We start from the raw sequence: 21,935 nt of genomic DNA on the forward strand, positions 1-21,935 counted from the left end.
CCTCCAAATCCTCACATTTTAGTTTGACCGAGCCCAGTTCCTTTGCCATTGTCATCACTGTATTCTGTAGCAATCCTAGGGCATCTTCTGTAGCGCTGATCCGGGTTTCTGTTTCCGTGATGCGGCCAGTGGTTTTGTCTAATTGATTCTTGATGGTTGCCACATTAGCTGTTATCCCATCCAGTTTATCATTGAGGGCAGAGAAACCCTGTTGCATGGCCAAGAATACTGCTTGTGGATCCATAGTTGCTGCCTTTATCACAGGGTCTGCCTGTGATGTTGGTTCCGAGGACGTGGTGGTTTCAGTCGTTTTTTGCATCGTTGTCGTGAATTTATCTATAGCCGTTTACCCTTCTTCGGGCCTGGGCCTGTGGGAATCATCTACCACCATCGTTAGCTGAGTGTCGGGCTTGCCATTCCAGATCGTAGTGCAGTGAGCGACACTGGTTCCTATCAGGGTATCGCCTTGCTCTCACTCTCTGGTGGGTAGTTTGGGGCGTTAATGTTGATTTCCTTCTGCGAGCCACGTCTGCCCACTCGCCTTATTTAGTATACCTTGAGAGTGGGGCTGCAGCACCTCTTCAGTTGCATATCGCGTGATCTGTACCAAAGCAGCCTGTTGTTGAGGAACTGATGGTCTCCGGTGGCTCTACAAATGCGAGAGGCATTGCTTGTGTCCTTGTTATATATGAATGTTCGCTGGGAGACCCGTATGTATCTTCGAGCTTGACCTCTCCTGAGAGTGCAACTAAAAGAGGAGCGTTGGAAGGGGATCCTTCCCTATTGCGGCAGGGATGTCGGTTATGAACTTCTTAATTGATGTTACATGTCTGGAGGGCCACTCTCTTTCATTACCAGCATGTGGGCAAGGGAGATGACGGTGATTAATTGGGAGGTCCTTGGGGACCTAAGGCTGGTGGTCTCCGCCATGTGGTAGTCCCGGTAGCAGCATCTGCTTACCGGTTTAGAAATGCCATCGTTTGGGTAAGTGTGAGCCAGCGGGAGTACGCAGATCTCAGTTGTGCTTTTGTTCCCCGAAACTGTGTAGACGTGTGACGTTATGGTCAGGAACAGATAGGGTGATGTCCTGCAAAGTAGGGGTGTCACCCACTCCAGGACCCCAACTGTGTGGTATGGGTCTCTGGTTATGATGACATCTGGGAGTGCCCACTGTGCAGTAGAATTTGGGGTCTGTGACCACTTGGGAAGATGTGCTCCTCTGTGACCGGCGTAGCATTTGCGGTGCGTTTTAGTTGCAAGCCCGGATCGGGCGGATGTCCCTGCTGCTCCTCTTCCGATCTCTAATGGGCTATCAGGGCGTGCGATCGCCGAGCGTTTCCATGGGGTGTTGGAAGGGGGAGCGGGTGTTGTTCCTTTATTGTCAGCGGTGTATGCCGCTCAAGTGTCCGTATGACCCCGTTGGCCGCCCGCCCAACTATTTTACCGTTGTTGCAGAGAGCAGGCGTCTTTGTGCCGGGAACAGTTCAGCAGGTGCTCAACGGGGAACCGGAGCGCCCGCGACCATCCCGCGGAGCATAGCTCAGGGGCCCGAGGTCTGTGCTCCACGTCGCCTCATCGCCGCTTACCCTGTTCACCAGCGTATATGGGCAACTGCAGTCCCTTGTCTGGAATTGCACTCGTAGCAGGGAGTTGTGGGCAGAAAAATTTCAACACAACGTTACTCATGCATTTTGGGGTGGTTTCGCTCAAAATTCCTCAGAATGCTCAACAAGTCTTCGGTAATATTCCCACCATCAATCAGTTAGAACCGAGCCAGTTTGGCGGTTTAATTGTCTTTACAGCACGGACTGTCGCAGGAGCTCACACGGGAGAGGCCATCTCACCATGTGCGCAACAGCGCCCCTGAAGGGTTTGGGGAAGTTAAAAGGCAAAGTAATTCGGCAATACATCAGCAAGAACATAAAGCTGGCCCCAGAACACCGAAGAAGAGTAGGCTTCCACCTGCAGCAAGCAGTGTCTTGAGAACTGCAATAGCTACTGTCGAACGACATTATAGAGAGTGCAACTCGTTCTACGCCAAGCATTTCACCTTTGGTGATAGTACCCAAAGAAGGAAACAAAGTTCGACTGTGCATCGACATGAGGGTGGCCAATACCACAATAGAGAGAGAGACACCCAGGCCCAAAGAGGGAAGACATGATTGTACAACTAAACTGTACAATGACATTTTTCCAAGTTGGACCTCAATCAGGGGTACTACCAATTGGAACTACACCCTGAATCCAGAGGAATCACTGCATTCGCCACCTATTTATTTATTTGTGCACTTATAGCAGCGTGCAAAGCCCATGGGCATCTAGGCGCTAGTTACAGAGAGACATTCATAGATCAGTTATGGTAAGGCAGGGGGAAGTGATGTTAGTTGAAGAGCAAGGTTTTGATATGCTTTCTGAAGACATCGTAGGAAGGTTCGCCTCTCAAGTGTGGGGGTAGCTTGTTCCATAGAGAGGGTGCCTGGACTGGGAAGCTGCACACCCCTGCTTTTGAGCGCTTGAAACTTGGCATAACAAGGCAGTGACTGTAGGCGGATCTTGTAGGTCTTTCTGAGATGTGTTTTTTTAGTTTGTCCGCTAGGTAGCCCGGTGCGTCACTTGAGAGACATGCTGGCTTATTTTGAAAAAAACACAAACCTTTTGTAATCTCCTCTGCCGCTGAGATTTTTCAGGAGACTATTAGACACCTGCTTCTCCCAGTAAAGTCGGCATTCAACTACTCCGGTGACATGCTCGTATATGGCACATCCCAGGAGGAACATGTCCAAGCTCCCATAGATGTATGCAACATCTTAAAAGAAGCAGGACTCCCCCTAAACTATGAGAAATGCAACATCAGTAAAGACAAGCTGCGGTTTTACGGACACATATTCTCTAGTAAAGGAATGCAGCCCAACCCGGAGAAAGTGTGCATCATCAGTGAGCTTCAGGAGACCACCCACGTTTGGGCAGGTCAAGTCGTTCTTAGGGATGGCCAGATACTGTGATCGATACCTACCGAGATATGCCATCACCACTGAGCCACTGAGAAGACTGCTGAGGAACATTCAGCTCACAAGACTGCCAGAGAGCTTTCAACACCATTAAGGCAAAACTTGCGGACGCAACGCACCTCACCTATTTCAATCCAACGTGACACACCAAAATTGTAGTTTAAGCCAGCCTGGATGGGCTAGGGTCCCTTTTAGCACAATGGGAGAGGCCACAGGCACCTGCGAGCTTTGTTGTGGCATATGCAAGCAGATTCCCTTCCCAGACAGAGAGCGTGTATTCTCAAGCATAGAAGGAGAGCTTGGCTGCAGTGTGGGCTTGCAAATACTTCCACCACTTGGTAATAAGGAAGAGGTTCACCCTCGTGAAGGACCACCAAGCCTTCCTGTCATTATTCGGGAACCCAAGGACAAAGATGCCACCGAGGATCAAGAGATGGGGCATCTGCCTCCAAGAGTTTGACCAGTGCTTAAAGTGGGCCGGGGCCTGCCGGGGCTGGGCCCCGGCAGTCTCCAAAAAGTGAGACTGAGCCGGGGCCCTGCCGGGGCCCCCCGATCCCAACAAGCCACGGCGGGTGCATCTCCCGCCACAGACGCGACAGGAGATGAGTCGCCGGCCGCCCATCAACAGGTCAGGCATGGCAGAGTCAGGCAAGCCTGTGACTGACAGACTTGCCAGCCAGTCACAGCTTGACCGACGCTGTGACTGGCTGACACTTCTGCCAGTCACAGCTGCCTGCTGCAGTGCTGCCAGAAGAGCACCTTGGAAACTAACTTCCTCTAGGAACCCCACGGGATGGTTACCAGAGGAAGTTAGAGTCCGGGGAAGGAAAATAAATGAAAGAAAATGCGTGCGAGCCTCGCACGCATTTTCTTTCATTTATTTTCCTTGTTCCAAACATTCTGCTGTTTAGGGAACAAACAGCAGAAAGTTTGGAACGGAGAAAATAAATGAAAGAAAATGCGTGCGAGGCTCGCACGCATTTTCGTTCATTTATTTTCCTTGTTCCAAACATTCTGCTGTTTGTTCCCTCGCATGCGAGGAGGATCGCATACTTGCCAACATTCTGTGACCAAAAAGATGTGTAGGATTTTTCAAGTTTAAAAAATAATAATTCCCATAACAATGACATCACGGGGAAATACAAAACATGCAAACAGCACAACATGGAAAGATGTTGAAATGTAAAAATTGAATAATTGTGAATGGTAACTTAACACCAAATTGTCAGCAGATGCTGTGTGATGGTGTTACACTCTGCCACTTGATTTCACTGGTGGTTCACCTAAGAGTTGTCTCGGCAAGAGTGCTGGAAGGTGTCAAGTAGCGGTCAGTTCAGTGGATTGGTCTGAGTCCAATTAAAGTAATCACCTACCAGTCCACTGTATAGACAGACTAATGTGTTGCATGCTTTGTCCTGAAGCCTGCCTTAGAATCACAAAAATTACATGCCGCCACTGTAAAAAGCAGTAGGATCTGTCACTGAAATCTGTAGGTGGCAGGACTGCTTAAAAGGCAGTAGCCTACTGCCTAAATCTGTAGGGTTGGCAAGTATGGGATCGCATGCATTTTCTTCCATTTATTTTCCCATTGCACCATTTGTTGCACCAAAGTCAGCATTATCCTCATGGTGGCTCTGTGAACCAGCCTGGTGCGCCCTGATATTCAGTTGTCTTTGGTCCTCTGGACTATCTTGGTTGTGTGAAGCAACATGGGCATTATGTTGGGTAGTTTTCCTTTGCCTAGCACAAATATGAAGCATTCTCCTGACCCTTGATGATCATTTTCTTTCATTTATGTTCCCCTGATTTTTATTCCTGGTGCTAATTACTGCATTTGGCATGCCATACCGGATTTGATACCGGATTTGTTCCACGCAATGCTGGCCCTTAACACCCTGATCTTTATTCCTGGTGCTAATTACTGTATGTCCATGAGCCGACATTCCACTTTCACAATATCCATTCCAATGTACAATCCATTCCAATGTACAAAGCACCTTTCGTTTTTGACTCATGGTTGGGACTTTACTGTATTCTAATTTCATAACAAAATGGGAGAGGGGCTTCAATCGGGTGTTGACAAATCCTACCCTTGTTACTTGAGTGTGGGCCAATACACCAGATAAGGCATTGACCCTGGGCAATAACATCCCACTATGGCATTAGAATACTGCCTTTGTCACTGCCTAACTTTTCAATATTCCTGAAAATTCTAATTGTCACAAGTGATTTGCGGTGTATTTAACTGTTGCAAATGAGCATTTTAAAATGTCAACTGGCAAATAAACTTTTTTTTTCTTTTTCTTTTGCAATGTTTTCTTTTGCAATGTGACTCACTAGCAATGTGCCCTTATTGCCAATTTTTGTTCTACTAAAAATGCATGGGCACAGCATAATTGGCAGGCATGGGTAGCATACAATAATCCCCTTGAGCTTTGATTTGTTATACTTTAAGCCATGTAGAAAGCAGTCTGCTACACAATATGTACTTAGTAATGTAGGCCCGACCAGTTTTACCATGTCGCATTTAGGCCCCGCCCACCAATTAGCCATGCCCATCACGTCTTAGGCCACGCCCCCAAATGAGGGCCCCCCCTCAGTTTCTTACCCCACTTAAAGCACTGAGTTTGACAATGCGATAACAGGCCTGAGTGAGATGGCAACCCCGCTGAATACATCTCACGTCACCCAACCAAAAAAGCACAGCCACCAAGGGAAGGAGATGCAGAATACCTGTGCTACATCACTGAACAGGCCATGCCCCCTGTCCTCACCATTGAGGACCTAGCACGAGCAACGCACACTGACCCATCCATCAACGGCACCAACGAGCTGGCAGCCTCCAACAAGTGGAGGGATTATAAGAGGCTACTGCACTGGCACGATGGAGCAAACCGACAGGAGCTAGAACGACTGGCAAAAGTAAGCGTAGAACTCGCTTTGTCTGAACAAGGAATACTGCTAAGGGGCTGCTGCATTGTCTTCCCATCATCTTTGCGGAGAGGGCTGGTGATGCTCACACACGAAGGACACCAAGGGGGGGGGAAGCAACCAAGAAACTGCTTCGTCAGGCAGTATGGTTCCCGCTAATGGACACCATGGTGGAAGAGGTGGTCAAGAGCTGTTTTCCATGCCAGTGGGCAGCGTGAAGCAAGCCACCACTGCCCATGCAGCCAACGCGGATCCCTGAAAAGGTATGGCAAGTGGTTGTGATGGACTTCTATGGACCACTGGAGGCGGGGTAATAGTGGACTTATTCTTGGGATTCCCGGTTGTCATGCGCACATCGTCCACAGCATTCACCCAGGTTGTAGAGGTCATAGACAAGGTCTTTAGCGTGTGGCACATCCCCACCACAGTCAAGACGGTCAATGGGATGCTGTGTAGCGATCAGGACTTTCACAGATTTGCAAAGCACATAGGGTTCACACACCATAGGATAGCTCAACTATGGCCCCAGGCCAATGGCATGGCAGTGTGATTCATGTCGTCCATAAAAGGGACCATTCAGAAGGCCACAGTTGAGGGCATGCCTACGCCACTATAGGAACACACCGCATTCAGTGACAGGAGTGCCGCCCGGTGCGGTGACCTGATGAGAGCATACCATGTCAGAATACGACTCCCTCAGGGAGTAGAGACACCTAGGTGTCATTTAGAAGACAGAGACACCTAGAAGCGGAGTTGCGGGGGAGAGATGCGAGAGCAAAATAAGTAACCAAAGCAAGGACTGACTGGGCTCGGAAGACGAGGCTCAAAGGATTTGAGGAAGGCGATAAGGTGCTTATAAAACATTGAATGCAAAGGAAGACAGACGCAAGATAGGAAAGCATTCCCTCAGGGTGACGGATGTGAAAAGGACTGTGGTTAAAGCCACCAACACACAGAGGGCAGTCACCAGGAACGCATTGTTCTTGAAACATCTTATACCCGACGGAGACCCGATTATGGACAACGACCCAGTCCAAGAACAGAGGTTGTAGGACATGGAAGAGTGAGATGGCGTGTGCTATCACCGTGAGCCAACAGAAAGGAGATAAGCACTGACCCAGATAGTCGCCCCCAACAGGTTGTCAAGAGACCCTGCCGGCTCATCGAAGAAATATGACATGGACATAAGGAGATTTGTGAGGGGGAGATGTTATGAGAGAAGGAATGTGACTGTGCCCTTAAGAGTTAAGAGCCAGGCTGTAAAAGGAGGAAGAGGAGGAGCATCAGGGAGGAAGAGGCAGTTAGAAATAAAGTGGAAGTTTAAGCTACACAGTGTCCTGTGTCCCCCTTATCGATATATATATATATGCATGTACTAAATGATAACAGGGCAACCTGAAAGTGTCTCATTAAACAGACACAGAAATGCAATACCAGGTCTGTAATGAAAAGGACTCTGCCAGCACCAATTACGTTCTGGGCAATGCTGCAGGGCCGCCCAAAGTGAGGCAGGGTAACTGCTGGTACCATCCGGCAAGCATGGGAGAGGGGCAGCTGCCTTCCCCCCAAGCCTGCTCCCCTCTCCCCCACAACAACAGAGACACGCAGTCTCTCCGCACTACAAAGCGCAGGAAGGGTGAGGTGTGTACAACACCTCACCTTTCCACAAGCAATAGGGTGCCAATCACCCAGAGGAAACCAACAGGAGGCAGAAAAGAGTACAAAGGCCTGCCCCCCCCCCCTCGGGGAGCAAGACAGTCGGCTACAACTGGCCTGGGGGCTGGGCCAGCCCCCACAGCTACTCATCAATCCCCCAGGGCCACCCCTGGGTCTTATATAAGAGCTGCACAGCTCACAGAAAAATACAATCTGTTTGTGGACCCTGAACGGGGACCCAAAAAGTCAGGAGGTTCGCTGTTCACTCAGCGTCCTCCACTCTTTCTTCTTTACCACAAAACTCTCCCACCCTAGAAAAGAAGGGAGAAGAACAAGGAAGAGAAATACAGGACACTGGACGGTGACCACAACAAGTTGTGGGACAAGAAGGCGGCACGGGCCAAAGGGGGTAACCTCAGGACCCGGTGCCCAAAAGTATGACATTATTAGGATATGCGATTATTGTTATTGTTTCCATAACCATTTCTGTAACAATAAAATCCTACGGCCTTTTATTGCCAACACTTGACAAACGTGTGGTCTAACCTTTCTCTGGGGAGGGAAAGAGTCCCGGTAGCCCACAACCACTGTTACGAAAAGCACTAAGGTAAGTTGCATGCATATGGGTCCAGCAGTTATTTTGATCACCCATTAATCATGGCTCAAGGACAGTGCAAACATTGTTGTTGGGGTGACAGGTTCTACAGACAGAGAGAGAGTAAGAAGGTGCCAGGTAGAAGGGCAAATAGTCAGGAGAAGCTAGAAGTAGCAGGCCCAGGAAGGAAGGCAGGTGGACGAAAGAAGTGAATAGCCACGTAGGCTAGCTGGGAAGGACAAAAGGTAGCCGGCAAGACAGGCCATTAGGAGAGAGCAAGAAGTGGCAGGCAAAAAACGGGCAGACAGGAAAAAAACAGAACTGCCAGAAATTGAGCGCCTCCTCACATTACAGAAGAGGATTGCGATGCACTGTGTCTAGCAACGCTGGTGCATTTATCCTCACCGGCGTGGAATGAGTCTCTGCCTCTCATTCCCTGTTGCCTGGGGCAATGAGCTGGGAGTGGTGCAGTGTGCATGGAGGGAACCAGGACGCTGCACATGTGCACATTGTGGCCTCCATCCGGCGGCATCAACGCTGCAGAGGGAGCTCCCACCTGAGATGGCCTGAACTGCACAGCATTTGTTGAATTGAGATTTAACATCTGCCTACAGGTTGGTGATATGCGATTTGGAAAAATTGGAGATTACATTACTAGCCTCTGAGCCATTTTAACACTTTATCACTATGATTCTTCCATGTTAAGGTGTGATTAAATCTCGATCCTAAAGTTGTACAATGTTGCATTCTTTGGTCATTTAAGTGTTTACCCTTGCTGGGGTTGCTGTTGGTACTCTTGTTCAGAAGAGAAATGTCTGGCATTTCGGTGCTGGAGTGCCCTTGGGCAGGACAAATTCAGATATGTAGTGGACATTTCTCTTCTGTGAAAGGATGGTGAGCTATAAGAGTAAAGACTAGGTGAGAGTGGAAAATTGTTCCCACTCACCTATGGGTAAGGTAAAAAGAATCACAAAGTCCAGCAAAAAGTCCTGGGGTTGACACAGGTCAGGAAGATGTATCACTGACATGAAAATCTTACCTAACACTGAGGGACATACATTTTTTTCCCAAACCCGCATTTGACACTCCAGCAATATTGGGAGGGTGAGGGTGCTCCAGAGGGGTGGTATACAGGATGAAAATCTGAAACGTGAAAAGCAATAGCCAATTTGTTGACAGTGTCTGCGGCCCTTGACTTTGGCTTCTTTGAAAAAGACAGCAGTTTTGTTGAATATTGTTAACTAAGGTCTGTCCTTCTGGGGGGGAGGGGTGTGGAAAGTAAGATGACTGGCGCATGCTAATACTTGCAGACTCAATAAGAATGACCAGGGGATTTTCCATGTTACAGCCCTTGGTCCTTCATCTACAGATTAGAGTTGACAAACAGCCACCTGAGACACTCCCCAAGTCGTTCTCAGAGCCAGTCAGGGGACTTTGTCACGCTGGCATAATGTGTGGGTGTAGCATCTTGAGAGGGTTTTACATTGTGAGTGCCAGCATATATTATGAGCACCACAACATGAAAGGGTTTTATAACGGGAAGGCTTGCAGATATTGCGAGCACGGGATCATGAAAGGGATTTGCATTGGGGCATTTGGCATATATTTTTGAGTCAGTATCATGAAACCATGTTAGAGTTTTTTGATTAGAATGCTGGCATATGTTGTGATCATAGCATCATGACAGTTTTTAAATGGGCATGCCTGCATTCCATTCATATTTTTGTATTTGTTTGTTTAATGTTGCTAGTGCAATACAAGTGAGTGAGAGAGAATGACACATGAAACCTCATTCTTCATAACAGCGGGTGCAGGAGAGAAACCAGTGGTCGCAGAGGTGGTAGATAACCGGTAAGTGCCTGTAGTGCGGACGTCAACACAGGAGGACCAGCAATACAGATAGTTTAAGGCTTCTGAGTCTCAGAACATAGGCCATTAACACCTCAGATCAGGATCTCAACGAAAGTGGCTTTATTTGTTTTCTAAACAAGAGGTGATTGTCTAATGAACTCAATGTGACTTCTCTTTAAAATAACATTCCACTCAAATTGAGTTCATTAGACAATCACCTCTTGTTTAGAAAACAAATAAAGCATATAGTGGGGTGAGGTAGGGAAAAAGGAGTTTGTAGACCTTAAAGCTCATGGCAATTTTATGACAGATGTTGACTCGGTCGATCCCCCAGTAGGCTTGGTGGATAAGACGAAGAGATTTGAAAATGGATCACCCTCAACCGGAAGCCAGTGAAGGGATAGTAAGGATGGATTAATAGGGTCTCTTACTTTTAAGACCACATTCAGGCTAGTAGCCTCATTTTGGATTACATGCAGCTGCTGCTGTAAGCTTCTGGGGAGGCCTATGTGCAAGCTGTCACAATAGATGATGTGGGAGAGACCAACAGCCCTTGTAATCTCCACTTTTGTGAGATGTCTCGGGAGGATAGCTCAGTGGTAACGTGCTTGCCTTGAAGCAAGACGACATGGAGCACTCACAGGTTCAATCCGCGGGTCTGTGCTTAGAAACCTCTGGGTATTAAGCGCGTTATAAATAACCTATCATATCATGTTTAGTAAGGGTCTGATGTGTTTCAACATGTGGAGCTGGAAAAGTTTTCTTGTGATGTCCTTAATATCAGGTGCAAAAGGAAGCATGCTTCAAACGTAATTCCACGGAGGGATGCTGCACACTGTTACGGAGTAATGCATGAGCCTCGTTTTGGCTCATGCATGAGCTTTATGAATAAACGCGTCCCGAACGGCAGTTGCCGCCGGGACCTTGCAACCTGCTGACGCGTATCTGAGTCTCCCACATTGTGTGCGCATGTGTGCGGTATGCGAGGTGGCACGAGGCGCTCATCACGGCTAACATTGGCAACGAAGATATCGGCACGTAGTGAGAGTGTGTGTGCGACAAATGTATGATCTGCAAGTCGTGGCAGTCCATCTTACTACGCAGCTTGAATCCAACGCTACTATGGTCGGCCATTTTGAATTCGCTCGTGTGGTAGTAGCGGCCCGCAAGGGTGCTCGTGCGCTACCCACGTGATTCAATATTCTACAATTTTTGGAACTCTTGTGGTTCTCCTGCAAGGGGAGCCACGAAAGAAAAAAAAGATTCACCCAGTCTGAAGGTCCAGTCTAGGAGGTGTCGCTGGGACAAAGCGACTGCATGCTGCAAAGAAGGTCAGTGGTCACCAGTTGCTGGACAGGAAGCTAACTTCTGCCCACAATTTATTCCAGCAGTGAAGTGCTGTCTGGGGGAGAAAGGTTTGCGGCCTCACACAAGTGGATGAGGTGCCTGTGCGACCCATGAGAATGAGTGACCAAGAAGGTGAAGCAGCGGCACCAGCGCAAGTGTCACATTTACAGCATGGCACTCTGTCACTGATGCCGGAATTCGACACATCAGGTCCTCCCTCCAAGTTAGGGCCCAAGTGGCTCATGTGGATCAAGAAGCTGGACATGTTCTTCAGAGCGACTGGGGAAGACGACGACGATGCAAAGGTTGCGACGCTGCTGTACTCAGCGGGGACCGAGGAAATCCGCATCTATGAGTCATTGAACATTCAGGTGGTAACATATGCCGCCATCAAGACTGCTCTTAAGAATCATTTCATACCGCTTTCAAATGTGGACTTTGACCGGTTTGTGATGTGTAGTGAAAAGCAACATGACAACAAATCCGTAGACCAATTCTGTGCGAGACTGCGTCAACTTTCAAGCACGTGCAGATGGGACAATGAAGTAGGGATGCTAAGAAACCAGCTAATACAAGGGTGCAATTCAAGTCAGTTGCAAAGGCAGATCCTGCGGGAGCCTGGAATGACGTTGGCTCAAATCCTGGACACTGGCAGGGTATATGAACTAATAGAAAGCAGAGGGGCAAAGATGGACGCGGCCGTATGACCAAGCAAAGGTGAAGAGGCTTTTGCCCTAGGAAAGTCCACCCCATTGAAGTCTCTGTGGAGCCAAAAGCGTCAAGATACATCCCCCGCCCAGGGCACCCCGGCAGTGTGTCAATACTGCGGGTACGATCTACCGCACGCAGAGGACTGCCCCGCGAAGTCAAGAGTATGTGGCAGGTGCAACACACCAGGCCACTACGCCAGAATGTGCAGAGCTGCAGCACCAGTGATGACCCACAGGGGCCCTGCGAGGATGAGCAGTGGAAATTTCAGGAGGCCACGGAGCGTGGCCACGCTGGAACAAGACACACAGAGACTCAACCTGGCTGAAGAGGAAGACGAGAATGAAGAAACATTCTTCATATCCAATATAGCTACGGGAGCCAGGAAAAGAAGGCAACCCACCTGCGTAGTAGACATTAAGGGCACCCCCACACCAGTCCTCATAGACACAGGTGCATCAGTGTGCGTTCTGGCCACAGAACATTACAAGATCCTCCCTGGCCCACCGGAGCTGGAAAAGTCGAAAGCCACAATTCACACATTTGGAGGCGACACGCCGTTGCCTATCCAAGGGTCTTTGTTGCACCAGTTACCCATGGCCCCAATGCGATCAAAGCCTGACATATGTAAGCCCACATTCTCTCCTGAGCTGCGCTGCATCTGAGGCCCTGAACATTGTTCATTTCACGTTAGCAGTGTACCAGTCAGACATTGAACAACTCTTGAGCAGGTTTGAAAGCATTTTTCAAGGGATGGGCAAGCTAAAAGCGGAACCGATTCGCCTGCACATTGACGAGACTGTAAGGCCCACCGCACTCAAGCATAGGAGGATACCTTTGCATTTAAGAACGCAAGTGGAGAAAGAGCTACAAACTCTGATTGAGATGGACGTTATTGAGAAAGTAGAAGGGCCACGCCGTGGGTATCGCCAATCCTAGTAGCACCTAAACCCAAACAACCAGGTGCTGTCCGCATCTGCGTGGACATGTGGTTGCCCAATGCGGCTATAAAAAGGGAACGTCACATTACCCCAATGCTGGACGATGTTGGCAGTGAGCTACAAGGTGCCAAACTCTTTTCTAAATTGGACCTATGTTCCAGGTACCACCAGCTTGAACTTCACCCAGAATCACGGTACATTACTACTTTCACGACCCACTAGGGGTTATATTAATTTAAGAGACTGAGCTTTGACATATCGTCAGCCGCCGAAGTGTTTCAAAACACGATCAGGGGAGCACTGGCTGGTTAACATGGGGTCCTCAACATGAGCGATGATATTCTAGTATTTGCGTCATCGGAAATGGAACACATGAAGAGGCTGGAACTGACTCTGCAGAGATTGAGCAAATTAGGTTTGACACTGCACCAGAGTAAATGCAAATTCTTCAAAGACTGCATAGAGTTTTTGGGTTCATCTTTCACGCAGGAGGGATCTCGCCCGACCCGGAAAAAGTTCGCGACATTCGCGAGGCTGCAGCACCAGAGTCGCCAGCAGAAGTCTGCAGCTTCCTTGGCATGGTGAATTACTGCGGCCGATTCATCAAGGGACTTGCATCGCTCTCCGAACCTCTCCGAGCCTTGATGAAGAATGAAGTGCCCTGGACATGGGACAAGAAGGAACAAAAAGCTTTCCAGGACATCAAATTGGCACTGTCAGGACACCATGGCCTACTTCGATCTGGCAATTGAGTCGGAGATTGCGGTGGATGCCAGCCCCGTAGGCCTTCGGCAGGTACTGCTGCAGGCAGGGACACAAGGAAGTATGCGACCTATCGCATACGCAAACAAGGCGCTGTCACAGACAGAGAAAAGATACTCCCAAATAGAAAGAGAGGTGCCTGCAATTTTATGGGGTTGCCGGCACTTCCGCCATTACATCCTTTGGAAGCCAGTGGCAGTGGTCACCGATCACAAGCCCCTGATCCCCATTATGGCCGGAGCCTCCTCAAAACCTCCCCCACGCATTGAATGCTGGATGCTCTCACTCATAGAATACGGGGTGAAACTTCAGTACAGGCTTGGGACAAACAACCCCGCTGACTACCTGTCCCGCCATCCGAACAGCAGATGGGAGCAAGGTCAAGGGAAGATCGTGGCTTGTCAAGAAATAGTACACAAAGTCGTGGAAGTAGCCATGCCAGTTGCACTGTCGAGAGAAGATGTCAGAATGTCCGACGAAGACGAAATATTCAAGGTCATTCGGTCCGCCATCAGAAGTGGAGAGTGGAAGGAGATACTGGGCAACAACGCAAGGTGAGAAATGAGAGCGCAACAGGATTTGCAAGCGCTGTGGAAGGTGAGGCATGAACTATCAATTTCAGAGGAAGTCCTGCTCCTACGGGGCCGACAGATAGTGATCCCATGTGCACTCGTGCCAAAGGTGCTCGAACTGGCGCATACAGGCCACCAGGGGTCCACCAAAACTAAAGCGAGGCTGAGGCCGAAAGTGTGGTCTCCCGACCTGGAAGAGAGAGTGTATGAACATGTGTGGAGATGCCTGCCGTGTCAGGCCGCAAGTCCAGCCGAAAGGGCACCCCTCATAAAATCCATGGAGAGGAGCGAACAACCGTGGGGAACAGTACATGCGGATTTTGGCTCGACAGGCAGAGGAATGTACTTCTTAGCAGTCATTGATCAGTGGTCAAGGTACCCCGAAGTAGAACTGGTAGAATCCACCCCGTGTGACCACACAATCATAGCACTAGAGAAACTGACCGCGACCCATGGGTTTCCGACTGTCCTATGCTCGGATAATGGGCCACCGTTCATGGGGAGTCAGTTTGCAAAGTATATGGAGGAGAGGGGGATACAACACAGGAAGGTGACACCACTTTGGCCCAGGGCGAATGGAGAAGCGAAGAGATTCATGAGGACTTTAAACAAGACATTCCGGATCTCTGCGAATGGAGGGGGGAGCTAAGGAGAAACTTGTTCGAGTTCTTGCGGGAGTACAGAACAACCCCTCATCAATCCACTGGGGTTTCCCCAGTGGAGGCCCTGTTCAGACGATGCCCAAGAGGGCTCCTCCCCGAGCTTGAAGGGAGAGCGCCAGGAGTGATCGATGATGCCCGGGTCAGACAGGAAAGAATGGTCAGGAACGAGAAAGAGAGCGAGAGAAGACATCTACAGGAGAAGGAGGTGACAGTGGGCGATACCGTGCTGGTCAAGAACTGCCATCTGGAGGGGAAACAAACGAGCCGCATCCCTGGAGAGTGACACATGTGAGAGGTTCGATGGTAACCGCTGCCAACGGGAGAGGAACTGTAACCAGGAACAAGTCGTTCTTCAAGAAAGTGGACCCGAGTCTGGCAGAGGGGTCGCCCGAAGAGGCATCTGAGCCAGGAGCAAGGGAATGTCCACCAGAGGTGGAGAGAACAGAAAAACCTGGACTCAATGAGGAAGCACTGCTGCAGATCTTTGGGAGTAGCAGTCGGTACCCGACCAGACATGGTCGACAACCCCCTGCGCGATTCAAAGACTATATCATGGACTCAGGAGACTGAGTCATCAGCAACCCAGGTTATGCGACTCACGTTGAGTCACAGTTATGTTACATATTGTTGTTTGTTTTTCTGTTTAAAGAAAAGGAGGGATGTTATGGAGTAACTAGCGTGTACACATGCATAAACCGCATTTGGGCTCACGCATGCGCTTTATAAATAAACGCGTCCCGAACGGCAGTTGCAGCCGGGACCTTGCAACCTGCAGACGCGTATCTGAGTCTCCCTCGTGTGCGCGTGTGTGTGGTATGCGAGGCGGCCCGAGGCACTCATCACGGCTAACACACACGAGCTAAATAAGGATAGTAAACATACTGCAATGTCACACATCCATGGTGGGCATTCAATCATAAAAGTAGATGTTAGCTGCTGAAAATATAACTGACATGTTAGGGGCCAACAACCCATTCGCACTGGGTTTCTAAGTCTTTGCTAAGGTACACAAGAACATTACACACTGGACCAGACGTTACTGGTAGAGACTGATTTCCTGACCACGCCATTTCCTATGCTAGGAATTTACATTCCTCAGGTGTCACTTACGCAATGTTCTTCACTGGGTTATTCTAGCTTGAGCTAAAACATTTCCAAAGCTATGTGTATACAAACTTGTTACATACACTATGTTCAGAGTGACTTCAGTTATGGCCTTACTTATATTCTGCCTTTTCACGGAAATTCCTCCCAATCTGATTAGTAAACTTCATGGGCTAGAGCGACCGCCATACACGTCTAATGTGCAATGCTATCATGAACACACATATATACAGCTAACCATAGCACTGGAAAGTGCCCAACTGCACATACTCATCTGCAAATGAGTTGCTCTAGGGTTTGCAGGCCCACGCACAGGCGCTTGCAAATGAAAGGCCGATGGCCCAATACATCTGGCACGTATCTCATTTAGTGCCATTTTGTTCCTTCTCATTCTTTACGTTTCTCGATCACAACATGCAGCATACACAAAGAGACATATTAACTGAGGAACGAAAGATTGAGTTTGATATACAAAAGATGCTGATAATTGAGTGCACAGGTTCACTATAAGTGATGTTGTGGGAAGAAACAGGCACAGGTGGGTGTTTTGAAGGCTGTGCAATCCAGAACGAACCAAGAGGCTCCAATATCTAAATCAGTCTACTGAGAGCCACAGTATGGCCCATCACCTGGGTGATCTCGCATTTAGAGAGGAAGTCAACTCTACTGAGAGCCACATTATGGCCATCACCTGGGTGATCTCGCATTTAGAGAGGAAGTCCACTCTACTGAGAGCCACAGTATGGCCATCACCTGGGTGATCTCACATTTAGAGAGGAAGTCCACTCTACTGAGAGCCACAGTATGGCCCATCACCTGGGTTATCTCGCAATTAGGAACAAACTACACTCTACTGAGAGCCACAGTATGGCCATCACCTGGGTGATCTCGCATTTAGAGAGGAAGTCAACTCTACTGAGAGCCACATTATGGCCATCACCTGGGTGATCTCGCATTTAGAGAGGAAGTCCACTCTACTGAGAGCCACAGTATGGCCATCACCTGGGTGATCTCACATTTAGAGAGGAAGTCCACTCTACTGAGAGCCACAGTATGGCCCATCACCTGGGTGATCTCGCAATTAGGAACAAACTACACTCTACTGAGAGCCACAGTATGGCCATCACCTGGGTGATCTCGCATTTAGAGAGGAAGTCCCCTCTACTGAGAGCCACAGTATGGCCCATCACCTGGGTGATCTCGCAATTAGGACAAACTACACTCTACTGAGAGCCACAGTATGGCCATCACCTGGGTGATCTCGTATTTAGAGAGGAAGTCCACTCTACTTAGAGCCACAGTATGGCCATCACCTGGGTGATCCCGCATTTAGAGAGGAAGTCTACTCCGCTGAGGCCATCACCTGGGTGATCTCGTATTTATAGAGGATGTCCACTCTACTGAGAGCCACATTATGGCCATCACCTGGGTGATCTCACATTTAGAGAGGAAGTCCACTCTACTGAGAGCCACAGTATGGCCGATCACCTGGGTGATCTCGCAATTAGGAACAAACTACACTCTACTGAGAGCCACAGTATGGCCATCACCTGGGTGATCTTGCATTTAGAGGGGAAGTCCACTCTACTGAGAGCCACAGTATGGCCCATCACCTGGGTGATCTCGCATTTAGAGAGGAAGTCCACTCTACTGAGACCCACAGTATGGCCCATCTCCTGGGTGATCTCGCATTTAGAGAGGAAGTCCACTCTACTGAGAGCCACAGTATGGCCATCACCTGGGTGATCTTGCATTTAGAGAGGAAGTCCACTCTACTGAGAGCCACAGTATGGCCCATCACCTGGGTGATCTCGCAATTAGGAACAAACTCCACTCTACTGAGAGCCACAGTATGGCCATCACCTGGGTGATCTCGCATTTAGAGAGGAAGTCCACTCTACTGAGAGCCACATTATGGCCATCACCTGGGTGACACTCTTGAGATTGAGACTTATATTTGCCATTTCATTTTGTACATACCGCAATAGCGTGCAGGCATTCCTTGGTGTTGCTCTTTTTCACACAGGAGAGTGACGTCTTGAAAGCTTTCATTGCTTGACTCAAATCTTTGCATTTTTTAAATTCTGCTTCAGATTTTGAACACCATCCAAAAGAGTTCTGGGACTTAGGTGCTGCCAGACAGATTTCTAGAATGAAAGAGATGCATAACGTGTTTCCTTTTTGATCCAAAAACATGTTTTTTAATCTTTTTTTTTAAAGAATTTTTTTAATTAAAATTTGAGCATACAGATAGTTGAAGTTACACTCGTTCATCAATGTAGGATATATCCAATGCAATCAAACAGAAGTAACAATAAAAGATAGGGTAAAAAGGTATCACAAAGGGAAATGGATCAGCATCAGGAAATGAAACGAGCATTAACGAGGTCGGTGCGTATGATGCTGAGATGTCTGGCATGAATAATGAGATAATCAGAAATTTAGCATTTGATTGCAGCCAGTGTCTCAGAACTACACATTGCAAGGAAGTTTACAATGGACAAACAAGAGAAGACAGACGACAAAAGACTAACACAATACAATAAGAGAAAAGAGAAAAGGAGGGACGGGGCTGCAAACCACCTGATAAGGTATAATTGCCTGACACAGATTGGAATACCTAAACGATAATGCGGATTCATGAGCCATCAGCAGACATATTGTGAAATGCCAGATAATGATTGACAGGTGCTCATTTAGCATCAAATTCGGAAATCATATTAAGGCGCACAGCCATACATTGTTCAAGATTTTGTACCTGACACACATTGTTCCACCAACCTGCAACAGAAAGGTTAGGATATTGTTTCCAGTTAGCAGTAAATATCTTAATCGGCATGGCAATGCATAAATCGTACAGTATACATGTATCATTATTCAAATTCATGTGTAAGGCAATGCTGCTTAACGAAATGCTGGCAAAAGAAGTGTAGGGTTGACTTTAAAAATAGTTTCAAGAAGGATCATATAACATGCCAGAATTTTCGAATAAATGGACATTCGAAAAGAAACATGTGCTTGAAAGACCCCAAAGTGTTACTGCAGGACCAACAATTTCCATCAGAACCATGGCCAGTTTTATATAACTTCAACTGAAGGATAAATGCTCTGTGTAAGAAAAAGAAAACGTTTTGTCTAATGTAAGCGGAGGTGGCTATACGTTTCACCTTAGCCCATATCAGAGACCATGTTTTGTCATCAAACACCATGTTACAGTCATTCTCTCATTGGAACTGAATAGCCCATTTAACAGTCAGGTTCCTAACAACAGCATTTTATACATAAGGGCAGGTTGACATCGGTTGGTATGATTAACATAAATAGTCTGGCCGGATCAGAAACCAACTCATTTTCCATGAACTGATCCATTTTGTGAAGACATGCATTAACCAAATTGTTAAAAATAACTGTACTCCGATAGGGGAAGAGACAATGGGCCTCATAAGGGCATGGCTGCCTCCAAACTCGGGTCTGGGTCTGTGATACCTGAATGGGGAAATACCGGGCCATTCTGACTTTGGAGGGCCCGGTATTTCCCCATTCAGGGAACCCAGACCATCCCCATTCCCATTTGAGCCTGCATAGGCCTCAATGGGAATGGGGAGGATGCTAACAACGGGACCGTTAATGACGGGCCCATTTTTAGCATGCTGGTCCACTCGTGGGACCCGCAAAGGACGTCTGGTCTGACCAGACGTCCAGAGCGGGTCCCGCGAGGGGACCTCGTAATGAGGCAGTATGGGGTTAACCCCTTACCGCCTCACTTGTAATGAGGCCCAATATCTGTTTGACATTAGAAAAGGGAATACACTTAAAATCCTGAATATTTGATGAACAAACCTAATCCCGTTTAATTATCCATACTTTTTAAAATAAAATTCTATCATTGTAAGTGATCGATTTGTTATACCACAAGTACGGCAAGAACCTTTGGGAGGGGGAAATAGTGGCCGGGAATAAGAGAGCTTGAAGTGCAAGAATGGAGGCCATATTGGTACTTGAAAATATAGACAATAAAGGACCAAATGCATATACAAGAATAGTAAAGACACCGAGAAATTATCCCCAACGTGGGTGGGTGCGCACACCCTCGTACTGGTTAGATATTGGTACTATGGTGTAGAGAGGTTTGCAGCAGTGGCAAGGCGTAGAAGGGTAAATTCTCGGTGCCCCTTCTATATAAAGGAATAAACAAAGTGAGTAGGGCCTGCCAGTCTACGCTCCCTCAGATAAAGTCATTCAATTCAAGGTTTAACTTGGTCAAGTAATTAGTCCATTACAATGTAAGTAGAGATGTAAATACAAGTATTTATTCACAACAGTGGACACTGCACGCCAACACGTGTTTCAGCCCTCTCCGGGCCGTCCTCAGGGCGTATTATCATTGAGATGGTAAGTAACTGTTAAGAAACATTTATGATCCATGCCCATTTACATTTAAACAATGGGTAGTCACATTGTTGTGTTTTGCAAAGTAATACAAAGATCAAATAAATCAGTCAAAATTTGAATATAAACATAAGCCAGGTAAAATATGCAATGCAAAGGAGGAGTGGAGAAAGAAGCAAACAAGGGAGAAGGGTCGGGGGAGAGAGGAGAGAAAATAATATTTTCAAAATAGATGTGAGTTGGTGTTATACAATCGCTAGTTACTAAATTCCAAATTACTGATTGTTAAAACAGTCTGTAAAGCTAATTATTAACAAAACCAGGTTGTTACATCTAATAGACAGAGTGGACAGTCCAATCATATAGCGTACCTGATAATTGTAAATTGAGAGAGTAGTAGCATCAGTCAAACTCCAATGAGTATATTTTCTGGTACCTGTAAAAATATATGAGTGCATGTTGTAGCCTTATGGGTACTCTATGTTCTGAGATATAATTGCAACTGCGAAATTCTCAAGTGACAGTCTATGCAATACAATGGTGTTTGCTCGCTTACCTAAGGTTAGGTTACTTGATTGTAACTCGGTGAGAAGTAGTTTGCTGGATAGTCCTAGCGTCTTGAATGTGCAAGCAAAATCTGTTTTAACAGAAGAGATACATGGAGGAATGTTGTGAGATGTGCCGGGTAGCACTTAATAATATTAGGAAAATAACTGTTCACAGGAGCGCTCGTAGCGCTTACCTTTAAACGCCTGAATGCGTGTGCAGCACGGCGATTTCTGCCGGCTGCCTGCAACTCCCTGGAAGGAATGTGGGTGCGGCTGGGCTAGCCTATAGCTGCTCAGCCAGGCTGTTTAGTAGTTCCGGTCATGTGACCGTCCAGTTGCTGTTGCCTAGCAACTTAGTAGGTGTCAGAGGAGTGCTCGGGTTTGCAAGTACATGTTAGCGAAATCGCTTTGAACGTGATTAATGCAGGTGCTCCTTTACTTGTGAAAGCTGAGAAACAGAAGTACATTTTGAACAAGGTTGAACAGAACTAATTACATTCTTACACTTGCAGTGCTTCGTTAGCGTAATATGGGATTAAAGAATACATTCCCATTTGAATAGTAAAGAACCCTGACAACCTATGTTTGGGGGGCCATTGAATAAGGTTAGCTAGTACAACATTGTACTGAAAGTGATTTTCAAAAGCGAGGGACCGGATCTTAGTGGTTGGTGTTAAAGGCACACCGAATATGTATGGCCTGATAATATTGATTATATTGTGATCAGATTATTCCATGTTTAAAGCAATATTGGTCAGATGACCAGGTTTGCGCATTAGTAGCGTTTATAGGTGAAAACTAGTGAAGTAGAGTTAATGTTACATGTGAATTGTTTAACAAAAAGAATATATGAAAATTAAA

General features: G+C 47.5%; 1 protein-coding gene across 1 annotated transcript in view; it reads right to left on the reverse strand.

The window, feature by feature from the left end:
• Positions 1–21,935, reverse strand: part of LOC138491524 (serotransferrin-A-like) — a 658,259-nt gene that overhangs the window by 573,354 nt on the left and 62,970 nt on the right. The window contains exon 2 of the mRNA XM_069618062.1: positions 18,118–18,284. Within this exon, the coding sequence (XP_069474163.1) occupies positions 18,118–18,284 (167 nt within the window). The remainder of the gene's footprint in view (positions 1–18,117; positions 18,285–21,935) is intronic.

This window comes from Ambystoma mexicanum, chromosome 10 (assembly GCF_040938575.1).
Source record: "Ambystoma mexicanum isolate Mex_15411 chromosome 10, UKY_AmexF1_1, whole genome shotgun sequence".
Taxonomy (NCBI): domain Eukaryota; kingdom Metazoa; phylum Chordata; class Amphibia; order Caudata; family Ambystomatidae; genus Ambystoma; species Ambystoma mexicanum.